General features: G+C 36.4%; 2 protein-coding genes across 4 annotated transcripts; both read right to left on the bottom strand.

Moving 5' to 3' along the window:
- Positions 1-137: 137 nt before the first annotated feature.
- On the bottom strand, positions 138-6,684 carry LOC120280267 (U-box domain-containing protein 33-like). 3 transcript variants are annotated; one of them, XM_039287048.1, is made up of 9 exons: positions 6,400-6,684; positions 5,259-5,380; positions 4,918-5,039; positions 4,106-4,210; positions 3,130-3,592; positions 2,668-2,808; positions 1,715-2,242; positions 849-1,622; positions 138-529 (listed from the first exon to the last, which is right to left on the bottom strand). In XM_039287048.1, the coding sequence occupies exons 1-9, from the start codon at positions 6,626-6,628 to the stop codon at positions 344-346; spliced, it is 2,670 nt and encodes an 889-aa protein (XP_039142982.1). In that variant the 5' UTR covers positions 6,629-6,684; the 3' UTR covers positions 138-343. The 3 variants fall into 3 exon arrangements, with proteins under 3 accessions (XP_039142982.1, XP_039142990.1, XP_039142995.1); XM_039287056.1 differs by lacking the exon at positions 5,259-5,380 and having other exon boundaries at positions 6,400-6,583; XM_039287061.1 differs by lacking the exons at positions 4,918-5,039; positions 5,259-5,380 and having other exon boundaries at positions 6,400-6,590.
- Positions 6,685-8,569: 1,885 nt separating this feature from the next.
- On the bottom strand, positions 8,570-15,982 carry LOC120274712 (UDP-N-acetylmuramoyl-L-alanyl-D-glutamate--2,6-diaminopimelate ligase MurE homolog, chloroplastic). The gene is made up of 7 exons (XM_039281245.1): positions 15,924-15,982; positions 11,992-13,955; positions 11,450-11,566; positions 11,141-11,316; positions 10,371-10,516; positions 9,365-9,581; positions 8,570-8,931 (listed from the first exon to the last, which is right to left on the bottom strand). The coding sequence occupies exons 1-6, from the start codon at positions 15,980-15,982 to the stop codon at positions 9,563-9,565; spliced, it is 2,481 nt and encodes an 826-aa protein (XP_039137179.1). The 3' UTR covers positions 8,570-8,931; positions 9,365-9,562.
- Positions 15,983-16,566: the final 584 nt, after the last annotated feature.

Consider the following 16,566-nt stretch of genomic DNA (forward strand, 5'->3'; position numbering starts at 1 on the left):
ACATTTTCTTTTTTTAATTTTTAATAAACACATACAAACAGAAAAACAAAAACACCCAAAAAAAAGAATAATGCAAATTAAGAGAACAAAGAAGATAAATAAAAAGTCTTCTTTTTCCCCCTTTCAACAATATATGGTTCTTTCCTTGATAACTCAGGTGAAAATTGGAATTAGTCCTATGTAAGGGAATTAAGTTGATAATGTACACATTGGACTTGCTAACATTGTGAACAAGCTCTATTTACAGATTGCAGGAAGGACTATAGAAATTACATCACCTAAACAAAGTAGACAAAATTTGAACTTCGGAAGTGAAGTATGAAGAATAATATACATACATAGATCATGCCTGCTGCTGTAACCATTCTCGTATTGCTAATCGGAGAGCATGATTTGGGATGAGATTGCAGTGAGGGAGTTTCAGATTGGTCATCGGCGATGTATCGTGGCCGCTGTTGAACCAACCGTTAAGAGCCTTGGCTTCATAAGTAAAACCATCAGCTGCGATACGCGGATCTTTCATGACGTCCTACGTCCAATGCGATACAAAGAAAATTGTAATGCTGATCAGGATTGAAACATAGCTTGAAATTTGCAAAGTTATTTAAGTTTTTTCCCCATACATAGTTTGTTTTCAAAGGTAGTAAGCATGCTATGCATTAGAAATGACTAACAAGAGATGATTTGGATTAAGCAGCAATCACTACTAACCTACATTTCTAATAAGAGATTCAAATCTAGATGTTTAGTATCTCATACTTTGAAAACTAGTTTAAAATTTATAAAAGTAAGCCTGGCATGTTGAATAAACCATAAACGAATGCTTGATAAATGTCAACCATGCTGACCTGAAGAATTGGACAGATAAAGTAGCTCGGTATCTGAATGTCCTCTGAATCTGACAAAAATGAAAGTGATGGAACAGTCATTAGGGAAGGCTTCATCATCATATTAAGCGAACTCCAGACTTCACTAGCTAGATCTGGACGGTTCTTTAGGTTCATCTCACAGCATTTCAAACCAATTTGTGCCAATTGTTTGGCATGAGAAAAAGGCCAGTTGCCTGCTGAAGGGTCTATAATCTCATGCAGGAAACCTTTCTCTAATGCCTCTTGCACTTCTCTAACAATTCCGAGCATTCGTCTTCCTGTCAGGAGATGTAGCAATATGACACCAAATGAGTAGACATCAGATAACGGCGTGAGCTCCCCAGTGGCAAGGAACACTGGGTCCATGTAAGTAAATGTGTCCTTGAGATGACTATGGCTGTATATTCTGGTATTGATGGTGCTGTTTGCAGTGACATAATTGCCAACAAGGTGGGAGATGCAAGTGTCACTGAGTTTGCTCACATAGTTGGCATCAAGAAGGATGTTACTAGGTTTGAGGTCACCATGGACCACGGGGTAGGGTTTACTTGAGTGGAGGAATATGAGCGCTGAACAAATCTCGGTGGCAATGCGTGTGCGAGCTTGCCACGTGAAAGGAGTGTTTCTCTTCGAGACAAGACGATCTTCAAGACTTCCATTAGGAAGGAACTCGTATACAAGAGTGAAGGCTTCTGGACATGCACCAAGTAGAGCCACAATGTTTGGGTGCCTCAGCCTACAAAGAACATTCAACTGCAGTGGAGTATCAAAAGAAAATCCTTGATAATCTATATTGAAGCACAAGCATAGTGAATTTAGACTTGAATTTGAATCACAATTGTTACCTCTCTGAGAAAATCTGGAAGTACTTCTGTGCCTTGAGGATTCAATATTTTTATTATTACTGCTGCGTTCCGAAGCCAACCCTTGTAAACATTTTCAAATTCATCTTCTCCAACCTTTAGAGCAACGTCAAAATCTCTAGTTGCTTCTTGAAGTTCCAAGCATGAAAAATATGGAAAATTTACAGCTCCATCAGAGATCAATTTCTGTTCATTCTTTCTGCGTAACTCTCTAACTTTCCTGACTACATTATCTCGTTCTCCTTGTAGCACTTTGTTATTTTCATGGAGTGAGTGGAGAGAGTATTGGATCACCGATAGCTTCCCTTCAATATTCTTGACTATGTCATCTGTGTCAACAACCTGGAGTTCCAACGCTGAATTCTGCTCATTTAGCTTCTGGAGTTCTTCACAGATCACATCTTGTTGATTCTTGAATGTTCCAAATTCCAGATGTATTCTATCCAATTCTTCCTCAATTTCTATCTTTCTCCTCACTTCCCTAGCATAAAGGAGCTCTGATGATTTGGCCTAGAAAAGAAATGGAAATAATTGGTCATACGTTTATGAAATGCAAGCTTTCTTTTCATTTCTTTCTTCTTCTTATTTTTTTTTTAACTTTCCCCATGATAATGCATTTATGTCTCTGATTTTGTCAGCTTTATAAAAACATCACTACAATGCTACCTATTTACAAATTTTGTTGGCTGGGAAGAAAGGAATTTTTTTATTTTTTTATTTTTTGAGCCACCCCACACACACTAAATCCATGCTTTGGAAGGGAGTCAAACTCTCACTTCCGCACAGAAGTTAGAGGCACTACCACTCACCTATTGCATGATGGTTAGGCAAGGAATATTTGCACGTTCATGAATGGTTGTTATTTCAACAGTTTGGTAAGATGATGTAATGTCAAGCAGAAACAAATTTCATTATGAAAAAAGAAAAAGACGTACTAGTCTAACAGCATGACCCACTTCTACTTCGGCTTTCCGACGTCTGCATCGCTCATTATATGCCTCGCGTTCTGAGTTCTCTGCCTCCCTTAGAACCCGTTGAAGTTTATCATATACTTCAGCACTTGCCACCTCATCTTCCTGCAAATTTATCAAATTTTTTCATTAAGGCTAAAATTTACTAGATGATTTTCTCATACAGATTTTAGCTCTAAGGTTCTAGTAAAAGACAACAAGCATGGGCGGCTTAAAACATGTCATACTCATCCCAACATTAACCGAATTAGCACACATAACAAAAATTTGCTAGAGTTTCACAAGATAATCAAATTTGTGCTAAAATAAGAATATAATTCAAATTTAGTGAGAAATTCATTTCATAGTCTACAATTTTAAAAATAACAATAAGAGGAGCATATATGAAGAACAATAAAGAACAATAACCTCATAAAGATGTCGTACCAGTTCATTAGATGCAGAAAAGAACTGAAGATCCTCATCAGATTCAGGCACTGATTGGAGCACCAATGATCCATCTTCATTATCTTCCTCATTAAATGGCAACAATGAATCCGGGTTGCAAAGCACTTCATCACTCGTCGACGATGATGAACCCTGAGAATTTGTTGAACCCCTCCTAGATTTTGTTTCCCAAGGATCTATCTTCCCGCCCTCAGTTCTTTCCATGCTCAATGTCACAGATATCTGAGTGGGGGACAAACAGGGCGATGCTGAAAAGGTTTCCCCTCCTGAATACAAATCCCCAGAGCTTGGCCTGTGGCCAAAGAGCTCTTTCGTAGGATTAGCAAACCAGGCAACTGATTCACCTGGTCCTTGAGGTAAAGAGCTCAATTGCTGGTATGCTTTGTTGACTGGCCTGGACATGGGTGACTCTGCTATACCAAATCCATCACCACTGCCTTCCCTGTTTGAGTATGGTTCCAAAATATGAAGTTATTACTCATCAAAAGGTTATGAAAACCAAATAAGAGCCAAGAGGCTGTTGAATGATTACCGTGCAAATATACAATAATATATAAACGCATCTATTATGATTTCTGCTGAAACTGTCAAGTTTGAAACAGTTAAATTGGGGAGAGAGAGACCAGGGGAACAAAACAAGATTACTCAAAGGCCCAGGTTGCTAAAAAATTTCTCAGACATTTGCTCAATTTCTGGTTTATTTCACAGATTCACAGTCTACATGTCAAGGTTGTCATGAGAAAATAATAGTGTAAATGTGTGACGAATTAATTATGCTTAAAAAAAAATGTAGATCATTGTATGATTTTCTTCAATCAAGAATAACATATGTAACACAGTAGTATTAACATTTCTATTAGCATGAATTAATAATATAGTATGTCAAATTGTGGGAAAGGCACTAGTTTTTAAGTGCAATTAGAGCTTTGGTTCATTCTAGAATGCTCAGTCATACCTTGTGTAGATCAGATTTCCTTTGCAGACAAACCATATCATGCACGTTGGATGAGCTTCTTGTTTTACACGAATTGCAGTCTTTGACCTTAGCGCCTTCAATTTCCTATGTTGTAAAAACTTTTTTAATAAAAATTCAATGTTCACTCAAGCTTGAGCTTAGAATCAAAAGAATAGTGAGCTTTTGTCAATATATTTATAATTTTCCAGATCAATCAATTAGCACAGCTGCAATAGTACATGGAGCATCTTAAATCTAAGACAGCATGAAGACTGAAAGCTTGCCCTGCATATATGAAAATTTTAGTACCTAAAGAAAGACCACCATTTCAGCGTACATTTTGTGTGTGTGTGTGTGTGTGACAAGAATACACTTTCATGGTTTAACTTTGGGAAATGGTTCACCAATCTTCCCTTGAGCATTTGCGCCACACTGGGAACTTGAATACATGTCCAAAGAACTTACCAACCCAACTAAAAAATGTGGGGAATATTTAGATAAAGGTGCTTATATTCAAATATAATTGCAGACTAATATCAGCAAAATGAAAACATCAACCTAAGGAAACCTGTTTCTATAAGAATGAGGTGCAATTTTAGGTTATAAATCAAGTGAAAGTTATCAAATAAAAATCTTGGTAAATGATTATCGTATCTCACAAAATTTCACTGGGCAATGCAATAGTGGTTATCAATGATGAAATTCTTTGTAATAAAAATTTACTATTTTCGATGAATCCCTCAAATCAAGTATATCAGATTCTAGCTGGCGTTGCTGAAAGAGTTTCTAGATTGACATTTTCATAATCTTACTTTGAGTAGTGCTTGTCAGCTGCAGCTCCCATGACAAGATTAGTGACCCTATGTTGACGAACAACCTCGACCAGCCCCTTCCCAATATCATCCATCTCAATCACAAGCTTTTCAGCTCGTACCTGGAAATGTAATTATTCATAATAGATTGGTTACATATTATCATCTTTTCTAAGTTCACCACCGAGTATAAAAAAATAAAAAAAATTCAGGCCTTCTCACTTCAAAAGAGTGATATATTAAGGAAGCATCCAATTGGTCATTGTTTTAGACTATAGCAATTTATATGCAATGCCATATAGGAAATATTGGAAAACATAAGGTTAGTAGCCACAATGAACCTTTAGCTGTTGGCATACTTGCATGTATTCATCTAAACTTTCATTCGTCTTCTCCCTTTCAAGTTGTCTATAAGCTCTAACTTGCTGCTCTTTTAGCTGACTTACAGGAAACATTGCCCCCACTGAAATCAAGATCGAAGGAAAGGACATTCATTATGAACTAGAACCAACCATTCTACGAGAAGAAATGGAGTAGATAATCAAAAGGAGGCAGCCATTGTTTACCAGAAACATCAAAAACTAATTTGCACTATAAGTATCTTAGATCCATAAGCAACTAATCAAAATCTACCCTGATAATCTGTGTCTACAGTACCATTGTCACAAATATTATCATTCTCATTCAATGTCCATCCAACAGTATTCAATACTCTGAGTTCAGGTTGTCAAACCCTCAAAGGTTACTAAAATTATGAAGCCAACAAATACTATTGCAGATAAATATATATTAATGCAACACGCAAAGAAGTTCAGCTTGTCAAACCATCAAAGGACATACTGCCAGTGGATCATAAATTCTAACATCAATCAAGAAACTTCAAGAATAAGATTCTCCATCACAAAAATGTCAGAATCATAAGAACTTCAAGCAAATGTGTCAAGTTCAAGGATTATATCTAATAGTTCCAACACAATGATTTCAGTGACATTAGTCCCTGATGCCTCCATTTCATGGTCAATCTGCATAGCTCACTGACACCATCTGAACTCCCTGAGTTGGTCTCCAATACAATTCTAAGCTCAAAACCTCTGCTTTTTTAGGAGTAAATAATCCGATAATGAACTATTACTGACTTTAATTTAAAAAAAATAAAAACGAAAGTGGAAAAGCTATTTCATTGATATTCATTATCAATGGATTTAAAAGTCAAACCTCTCACTTAAAAGGCAAGGTCTTTACCACCTCCTTATAGTGAGCTCAAACGTGGGATTTATTTTGGATTAACAAAAGAAATCTCACATCCAAAGCTCAAACATCCAAACCATTCAACACTCTTTGCTCAAACTCCTAATAAATCCAAATCACCACCCAATTCTCCAAAAATCAACCACTAAAACCCCCCAAAACCATCAATCAACATAGCGATTTGAACAGTCAAAACCAACAAACAAAAACAGAGACGAAGAAGAGCAAGCATACTGATCGGAATCCACTGCGGGGGCCGATGTACATGAACGAGCACAATCACCACCTCTGCCGAGAAGTTCTGGATCGCCCATTGGAGTTTATACTTACCCTGCTTCAGCTCCTTCTCCACGGCAACAAACACCTTCTTCTCCACCGCCTCGTCTCCTCCTTGTCCAACCACAGTCACCTCCTCGATTTCCACAGCCGCTGGTGCTCTCCGGCGAGCGCTGAAGCTTTCCATTGAAGCCCTCTCGACCTCGAGCTCTCGGAACCTTCGCGTTTTTCGAGGTTTTTTCTTTGGCGCGGGTGACCTTAATAAGAACAAAGGCCGGCAAAAAACCAAAAGTTCTAGTGTTTTTGCACTAAGGCCCTCATATAATCACTAAATTTATAATTTAGTTCTTTTTCAATGATAAGTTTCAAAAAAATTTCTAATATGCTTTTACACTGTTTTGAAATCCGGTTGATCAGGCCGGTTTAATCGGACCCGGCTTGACAATTGGGTCGGATCATATAAAAACCCGGGGTGAAGATTAACTTGGCTATATTATTAATGTTTAAACTTAAAATTTTAAATAATAAATATATAAGTATTAGGAGGTTATGTATAAAATTTAGTTCAGAATTAAAATATAATATTTAATTCTTAAGTTTTATTTATTAGATTGTATTGTGAAATTTAAAAGCTTGTATTGCATTATTTTTTTTTACTTATTATATTTTATTTTTATTTATTTGGAGTTGTACTTTAAATTATATTAGATTATTATGATTATTATGAGTTGGATTTTATTTAGGGTATTAAATTAATATTTATAAATTATATTTGTTTGTTGAAGTTTTGTATTATTATTTTTTAAAATTTATAGTAATTTATAATATATTATTTTTATATTTATATATAATTAAATTTATAAAAATATATATTATATTTATGGCCGGTTTGACCCCTAGTCCGACCATTGCCTCAAGACTCAGAAGCCTTCTCGGATCATGCTACTCGGGTTTCAAAACATTGCTTTTTTATGTTGTTTTACATCTAATGACATCATAAAATTATTAAAATTGAATAAACTACCCAAAATTTTGGATGTTAACGGGTCGAGTCAATTGTTTGCATTTGAAGAATATTATTATTTAATTTTAAAAATATATAGTTTATATATTTGATTAATTTAAATTTAGAAGGGTTGCTTCCGCGGTCTATCCTTTTTAGTCAATTTTGAGTACCTGAGAACCTGTTTTTTAATCCAAAGTTTTTTTCTTTTTTTAATGATAATATTTCATTATCATGTTGGAAAAGGGATTAAATAAATGATGTAATAAAGCGTTGCAAAGAAGGCACTCAAGTCTCAGATACGGACGAAAGTTAGCTGAATATAATATAGTATATTTCTTGCCTTAATGTTTTAGTTAACACGCATTAGATTAGTCTAATGAAGTACTAAAAGAAGAATAAATGTGGTAATTTGCTTGATTTTTATATACAACACGGATAAGATTTAAGGAAAGAAAAATAAAAGTTGGAATTGTTCAAAGTTGTTTTGGAGGGTTTTTCTGTTGTGATTTTTAACAAAGTTGATGAACATTAAAACCATATATATGTTGTGAAATTAATGGCCATACTCTTATCTTATGTGAGCTAACTTTGATTTGCCTTTTTTTTTAAAAACACAAACACCACATAGATCCACTGCTAATAAATAAAGAAAAAAATTTATTAAATTTAATTAATAAAATGAAAATATTTTAAATTAAATAGAATTATTGATTTTAATTAAGAATAATTTTTTTAAAAAATAAACTAAATAAATTACTTATCTTAACCGGTCAAAACCACTTGATTAATTCACGAATGATGTTACAACCCACACATTCATATGTCATAAAGGCAGACATTTGTCGGTATTTTAATAATAATAATAATAATAATAATAAAATAAATAAATAAATAACACCTTACCTCAACCAATGATGAGAAGGGTGTTGGTAAACCTTTTACTTGGCAAAGAAAAAACTTACCATCCTTCTTGACTAACGGTGGTAATTAAAGATAAATTTTAGTTATATTAATATTTTATTTAAATAATTAACTACTACGAATAGAAAAATGGGGGAACCAAGGGCAATGCGCGTGGAAACAATTAACAAAGACTTCACTTTTCATCAGATAGAAAATAATAATTAAAGAAAAAAGTCACAAAGTCATCCTGCTTCTGAGGATTCATTCTAAAGAAAATGATGGCCAATGACTTCACTGCTCATAAGAAGTTGCTTGAAAGCTGCAAAATCTTGATAAGAAGAATCAAATACATTACAAAAACAAACTTATGGTTGGCAGGTCACAATGTATTATTGATACACACAGAAAAGAGAACAACAAATTGTACAATGAGAGGGCAAGACATTGTCAAGTAAGAGCATGGGTTGTTCATTCCGCGGTCGAATAATCTTATTAACTCATATGTACAAATAGGCAAAGACGAAGACTTCCGATCGCTCGACGTAGTAGCCTGCTAACGATTGATATTGCATGACAATTGCCTGCAGATGGAGAAGAAAGAGATCAGTTTTGTAAGTCAATGGATCAGTAGAAAGAGTTGCAATTCTCAGAAAGTTTCATTCTATTGCATTCAAGATAAATATAGATTTCAGGGGGCCGATAGACTTTAAGATGGAAACAGAGCAACAGAATTCGAACTTCAATGAAGGATAAAATAGCGACTTAAAACTCCGGTGTATAATTTGTCACAATCAGCCTATGCAATTGAAGGAGGAGATAAGTAACCGGACTTATGTTGCATCACCGTCTAAGATACATTATAAACAATAAAGATTGTTTGGAAGCTATCCTTTGATCAATTCCAATAGGACTTGCAACAATCTTTAACATAAAAAACCAATTTTCCGGTATAATAGTTTTGGTGGGATGTGAGTTAATGGCTGGGATTAATTATAAATGGGAAAGTGAGAGTACCTGTTCCAGTTCCTCCATAGAGCTCTGTGATAGTAATGTCTACCAAAAACTTGACACTGCCATGGATAATTTACTTGAATAAGGGATGATATGGAGTCGCACATTCCAGTATCACAAACTTTGAAGAAGCGGGAGGATAAAGCCATAATTTCTGATATGCTTAGCATACATCTGGCTACATCCTCTTAGAAGATAGCATCAGTGACTCTCAGGTAACCTGCGCAGGAGTGAGTATGAGATGGGCTAATGTTAGATGATAAAAGCATCCCTTTCAGGAAACAGTGGAATAGAAACAAGACATAATCAGACATTCAGTGGATAATCATCTGGTGTTATAAGATGAGTATCAACTACACTTCTCTAAAACTTATATTGATCTAGTTGATTTGAGCATTGATGTTGCACACACAAGTAGGAGATGATTCAACAATTTGTTAACCAGTGCAAAAAATAGCACCATTATCATGAGTTCAGTTATCAATGTTTCATCATGTATGCATGTGTGGGCATATGATAAGCTCAAAGTGATCCCATGGACTAATGCTTATTAAATATCATGATAACATTGCAACATGATCGAAAATGGGAGCTTGACATTAGTCAAATCCAAGATGAAAAGCATAACAAATGCCATTGAAAAATCAAGGCACGCAACTGAAAATCTTAAATATTAGGCATCCTAGACTTTCACTGCAAACAAGTAAACAAAGTAAACTCTTAAATGAAGTATGAATGAGGCATTTCACCAATTTGCAATTAATTTAATGACTTGACATCACAGTTTCAAGCAACATCTCTACCTAATACCACAAATAAGATATGTGAAACAAAAACGCCCAATATGGACAGAAAGCAGTATGGGAGAATCAATGCAACTACAAGGGAAAGACGTAAATTTGGTCAAAAATAATTACCAGAGGATAAGTAACAGAAAGGTCTATAGATGAAAGGACCACCAGATTCTAAATTTGATGCTAAAATAATATTGCAGAGCAAATCAGCTTACCGCCAAGGAAATTCACTAGTGTCTATCCCAGCTCGATGTAGCTCATCAACATAATGCAATGCTTCTCTGGACTCTTCTCTATCATCAAAGAATTCTTTCTTATCACCTTCAATCTGATATGTTTCATGTCCTTTCCCAGCAACAACCTGCAGTGTATTACATGGTTGCAAGATCATAGCACAACGATTATTCAGTGTGAAAAGATGAAAGGATGTTAGGAACAAGGTTCACGGTCCAGGCCGATATCCGCATTGCTGGATCCTTCTTTTTCAAACAGCAATTTATGAAAACAGGCAAATTTATTAAAAAAACATCAAATTTAGATTTTGCTATCCATAATAAAATCAAGGCTATTAAACTCATATACTTTTACATGAATTTTAGTCCAAAAGAAGGAATACATTTGTTCCAAAATTTATTACCATTCTTTGACTAAAACAAGTTGCAACCTCTAAAATTCCCTGATGGTCAGCACCTTTTCCTGTATCTAACAGCTTATATCCTCTGCTATACTCAAAAATTCCTAAAATCTCATATTTCTAATTCAACATTAAAAAATAAAAGATGAAAAATCATTCAGAATTTAGTAGTCTATAACTTCAGAGTTATTTTCCAATCTAAAAAAACCTCCACAAGCAAAATTCCTCAATGATAGGAAATATAATTCGCCCACAACATCTCAGGGACACTAGATTAATTAGTACAAACTTCTAATGCTTTTTTTCTAGTTCTCAGAAATCAATATATGGATGGAATAACAAGGCACTTACCACGATATCACCTTCCTCACCCATAGCAACTGCAGCTCGAACAGCTACTCTTCTGATATCATGTAAAAATAGCCTGTGACCATTTGGAAGAGGCGGATAGTAATCATTTTCACCATATTTTAAGTAGTCTTGCATAGACCATCCAACACCAGCCAGCATATCATCCAATATATCCACTTGCCAAGAATAAGATGGCATCAACCAAAAGTTAGTTTACATATCAACTTAATATTCATCCTCTTGAGGCAAAAGAGCAGCGTTTGAAGAAAGTTAAAAAAAAAAACCATAACATGGGCTTAAGAAACATACATGGATCTTCGTTCCTCGGATTATCAGATGTCAAAATAACCACATCACTTTTATCAGTTGCAATCTTTGTCATCAATGGCCTCTTTCCTCTATCTCTTTCACCCCCACAACCAAATACTGGATGAAACAAGTCAAATGAAGTATGTACATTTAACAATATATGAGCACTGAATACATTTCATAAAAAAAAAAAAATAAATAAAGCAGAAATAGTTCGTTTTTAGTGAGAAGATAGAAAATAAATCTTCTTATACATTAAGCAACTCAAACTAGACCACACATAAGAACTTCCCTTTACCAACACTTCAATCTTATTAGACTTGCATTCACTATGAGTTCTATAATCATAGCCTCTTCGTCAAGACTAAATGAAGGTAACATTTTCCAAGTCATACATTTCTTAAATATTGTTTTAGCAGAATCGAGTTCTATTTCCTGGTAATAAAAAAAATAAAAAATAACAATTAAAAACATGGAAAGAAGAAAATAGAGGTGTACATAAACTCAAGGAAATGAATGCAGGACTTAAAGGAGAAGCATACCAGTTATAATCCTCTTTGGTCCAAGTTCTCTGCAAGCATCAAGAAGTCTAGACAAAGCATCCGGAGTGTGAGCATAGTCCACAATGACTGCAAAGGCTTGCTCCTCATCTATGAGCTCACATCTACCAGGAACTCCATCAACCTCTTCAATCCCTCTGACAATGTCCTCCAATGGCACACCCACTGCAATACCAACAGCTATAGCAGCAAGAATATTGTAAATATTGTACCTTCCAAGTAAACCAGAGGAGATCTCCAGTATGCCCTTGGGAGTGTTCACTAAAACCTGAGTCTCAAACAACGAGAGCTCATACTTCAGAGGGTACACATCCGCATTCTTGTTCTCCATAGCAAATGTCACAAGAGGAACATCCGGGTTCCCCTGCCCAATGAAATAAGGCGCGTTCGGGTCATCGATGTTCACAATCTTCCGATGCCGCTCAGGGTCCACCATCCTTGCAAACAGCTTCCCCTTGCTCTTCATATACTCCTCCTCAGTCCCATGGAAATCAAGGTGATCCCTTGTGAGGTTAGTGAAAACCGCAACATCAAAATCAATCTCATCACACCTCCCCAATGCCAGACCATGCGAAGAAGCCTCCATAACAACAGCCTCTGTACCATTATGAACCATCTTCGCCATCAGCTTCTGCATCACCAATGCATCTGGGGTCGTGTTGGGAGCTTCCAACTTGTTATCTCCATGAATATAATACCCCAATGTGCCTACCATCCCTGTTCTCACTCCCATAGCTTCATACATTGCCTTCACCAAGTGTGTCGTTGTAGTCTTCCCATTAGTCCCAGTAACCCCAATCACTGACAAGCTCTTTGACGGGTGTCCATAGAAGGACGCAGCAAGAACTGGAACCACAGCATTGGTGTCCTCCACAATGACAAGTGCCTTGCAACCCAAAGTCTCATCCAAATTGATCTCTTTATCAGCAACCACAGCAACAGCACCTCGTTTATCAGCTTCACTAAGAAACGCATGCCCATCAGTCTTCGACCCAACACGGCAAATGAAGAGATCTCCAGCATTCACCTCCCTGGAATCATGCTGAATGCCAGAGATCACCACGTCCAAATCACCATAAACAGCAAGAGGCACCACGCGGCTCTCGTCCAGCAACTCCGCAAGGCTCATCTTGAACTTTGGCTCCACAATCCGGTCACGGCTCTTCCCCAAACTATCAAAATCGAGGTCAAAGGACGGCGAGAGTGGCATCCCGTTGGAACCCTCTTCGGAAAGCTCATCCGGGAGCTTGATAGGGTTCTCTTCAATAGGCTCATCCTCAGAGATGACAGTGAGGCCCTGGAGCTCACGAATCTCTTCAAGATCAACAGCCTCTTCAGCAGAGAGCTCGTCGATTCCCTCCAAAGGAGAAGCATCAGCGTTAGGGTCCTTAGGAGGGTTAGGAGGCAAGAGACCCTGGTTGACGAACTCCTGACGCTTGAGGGCGATGGCACGGTCAATATCGCCGAAGAGGTCGTCACCAGAGGAGTCCAAGGAGGGGGCTTGGGAGGGGTCTCGAGGGGGGTCGAGCTCTTGGGAGAGGGCGGAGATGAAAATGGGTCGATCCTTCTTGAATTGCTCTTCTTGGAGCTTGCGAGCTCGGGCGACTTGGCGGTCGAACTGCTGCAAGCGAGAGAAGCCATGGGAGGAGTCTTCCGGAGCTTCAGGAGGGTCTTCGTCGTCGGATGAGAGGCTAGAGGGACTCGGTGGTGGCGGCGGCGAGGAGGTGGCGGCGGTGGTGGGCGTGGAGGTGGAGGGGTTTGGAGAAGGAGGGGAGGAGGAGGAGGGGAGAGAGGGAGGAGGATGAGGAGGAGAAGGGTAGAAGAAGAGGGCGGGAAACGGAAAATGGAAAACGGAAAACGGAAACGGAGGAGATGATTGGCATTTTTGTTTTGAAAAGAGAAAATGGGATTTTTCAAGTTTAAAGGACGAGAGAGGAACGAGAGTACTATATATAGAGAGTTGGCGGCAGGGGAAATGAGAAAGAGAATTGTGTTTCAAGATAATTGGGTTTGAATTATTGAATATATATATATATATATATATATATATATATATATAAATTAGGTATAATATCTGAATTGGTTCATCTACTTTTATCACTCTTTTTTAAGTCACTTTACTCAGAAATGCACCTCACTAATCTCTCTATTTTTTGAAAATGATCCAATTTAGTCCCTCTACCTTGAATCTCTTTCTATCTAGTCCCTCTATTTTTAAAAATACAGTTAATAATTGACATACTAGAGTAGAATGGACTAAGTAGAATCATTTTCAAGAGTAGAGAGACTATTTTGGAGCATTTCTGAGTAGAGAGACCAAAAGGAAAGAGAATTACTAATAATCACTGTATATTTTCATTTCTAATTAATTTATTATTTATTTATTTTGGAAGTATTTCCTATTCCATTCTTGTGGTGTGGTGTGGTGGTGGTGGCGGTGAAAGATGTAATTTTTGAGATACTATTTGTTTTTAATGAGGTAGATAAATTATATTAAATTGAAATTTAAAAAATGGATATATGGAACAAGCTAAATGATTATATTAAGAGAAAAAACAAATAAAAAAGAGCCCATTTAGAAAAAATAATAATAATAATAATTTCGTGAAAAAAATATTACTCAATGTCATTGACAATGTCGCACATTATTTTTATATGGTTTCCTCAAGACTGAAAAATATGATAATGATTTGCACTGATAGACGGATCATCTGGATTAGGACCACTTATATATATCAAGTCGAGATTTTTTTTATTTTCAAGATTTATTTTTTTAATTTGGTTTGCTTTAAATCTTGCTTTGTGAAAATTCAAAAAAAAAAACATCTCATTGATTTTTAAAACAATTGAGTTAATATTCAATTCATTGTAATTAAAGATGCGGTTATTATATTTCAACCAAATATCCAACAAATAATCTTAGACTCATATCAAACTCTTTTTCTTTTCTGAGAAAGCGTGACAAACGCCGAAAACCCAGTGACGAACACGTGTGAGCTGCATCACCACCAAACCGTGTCCTCACCTCGCGAGATGGGAGATCGAACTCGGGAGCCCACGCCGACACTCGAGAGCAAAACACTCTACTGCAAAGCGACCCGACGCCACTAGACTCAAATGGTCGCTTAGCTCATATCAAACTTGTGCCTATGCGAAAACCAAACCTTCTTAAAAACATTTGGAGGATAAGGAACAGTTGAGGTGCTACTAAGTTTATCAAAGAATATATATATATATATATTTGTGTTATTTTTATTTATTTATTTATAATAAGACACTTCAATTGGGGAACCATGTTATTCATGGATAAGTTATTTCTATTTCAAGCAGAAAGAAGTTGCTCCTAATTTTGAACTTAGGCTTTTATTCTATATATTATTTTGGATAATAAAAAAAATGGATATTGGATATATATATATATATATATCTCAAAAGTACTAGTACTAGGAAAACAGGGTTTAATTAAAAATTTTAAAATACCTGCCAATGTAATGCACACAAGTGGTGAGAAGAGCGTGTCACCAAAAGACCGGTCTAGTGGTGAAGGATGCTCACCACTTATATGCACACTAAAGGAGTCCATCTCATACAAATTGGCGACTAAAGGGCATTACTCATTCTGAATCATTACATTACCCCCACCGATAAAGACACCGACGCCTCGTCGGGCCCCGGCTAATCTGGGCGCCCCGACCAACAATACTTCACCTGTGGCACTTCACTCGGACCCCCAAGCAGCCCACCAAACTGGTCGAACCCTCCGGTCGAACCCTCTCGCAGCCAGACACCCGATCGAACCCGACGAGTCGCGGGCCCCCACATCGACTCTCAACGAAAAGCACCAATGTAATGCACACGAGTGGTGAGGAGAGCGTGTCACCAAAAGACCCGGTCTAGTGGTGAAGGACGCTCACCACTTATATGCACACAAGGAGTCCATCTCATACCGATGCGAGACTAATCGTGTTACCATTTCGCAATCATTACGCTATTTAGTGGATGAGAAACTATTAAATTAGGGTTAACAGTGTTGGATTTAATTAAACAAAAAAATTTCTGAAGCATCTACGTTTTATAATTATTTTTTTAAATATATATTATTGATATTATTTTAATGGTGGCATCAATCAGCTGAATATTTTATTTCGGTGAACATGGGTGCTTAACATGATTTATTATTATTATTTTTATTTGTAGATCTTGAGGTTTTTAAAGCAATTTTAGATGAATGTTATATGATTATAAAACATAATTAAACCAGCAAATAACTTATTACACATGCAAACTGTCACACCGTCAGAAACATAAAATAAAAACATTCACAATTGAGGGAATGGTAACTTCCATTTTTACCAAAGGAGAGGATGTGGGATCAACCCAGAGAACTCTTTTGAGGTGAATAATTTATTCATTTTATAAAAAAAAATATAAAATAAAAATATCAACAGTTAATTAAAAGAGTCACACATGAGTTTCACTATAAAGAGACAAAAGTGACTTAGGGAATTTTCAAATGTCCTAAATTCAAATCCCATCATAAATAGTAAAATACAAGTC

Source organism: Dioscorea cayenensis, chromosome 2 (assembly GCF_009730915.1).
Source record: "Dioscorea cayenensis subsp. rotundata cultivar TDr96_F1 chromosome 2, TDr96_F1_v2_PseudoChromosome.rev07_lg8_w22 25.fasta, whole genome shotgun sequence".
Taxonomy (NCBI): Eukaryota; Viridiplantae; Streptophyta; class Magnoliopsida; order Dioscoreales; family Dioscoreaceae; genus Dioscorea; species Dioscorea cayenensis.

Bases quoted from the DNA above. Each gene is read 5' to 3' on its own strand.
- LOC120280267 (XM_039287048.1), bottom strand. From the start codon at position 6,628: ATGGAAAGCTTCAGCGCTCGCCGGAGAGCACCAGCGGCTGTGGAAATC. The intron at 3,593-4,105 runs GTATGACTGAGC...ATACTCAAACAG, and splicing joins GGAAATCTGATCTACACAAG to GGAAGGCAGTGGTGATGGAT. The intron at 2,809-3,129 runs GTACGACATCTT...ATAAATTTGCAG, and splicing joins TTTCTGCATCTAATGAACTG to GAAGATGAGGTGGCAAGTGC.
- LOC120274712 (XM_039281245.1), bottom strand. From the start codon at position 15,982: ATGGTAACACGATTAGTCTCGCATCGGTATGAGATGGACTCCTTGTGT. The intron at 13,956-15,923 runs GTGAGCGTCCTT...CTCTATATATAG, and splicing joins TCCTTGTGTGCATATAAGTG to TACTCTCGTTCCTCTCTCGT. The intron at 11,317-11,449 runs GTATGTTTCTTA...ATTCTTGGCAAG, and splicing joins TCCGAGGAACGAAGATCCAT to TGGATATATTGGATGATATG.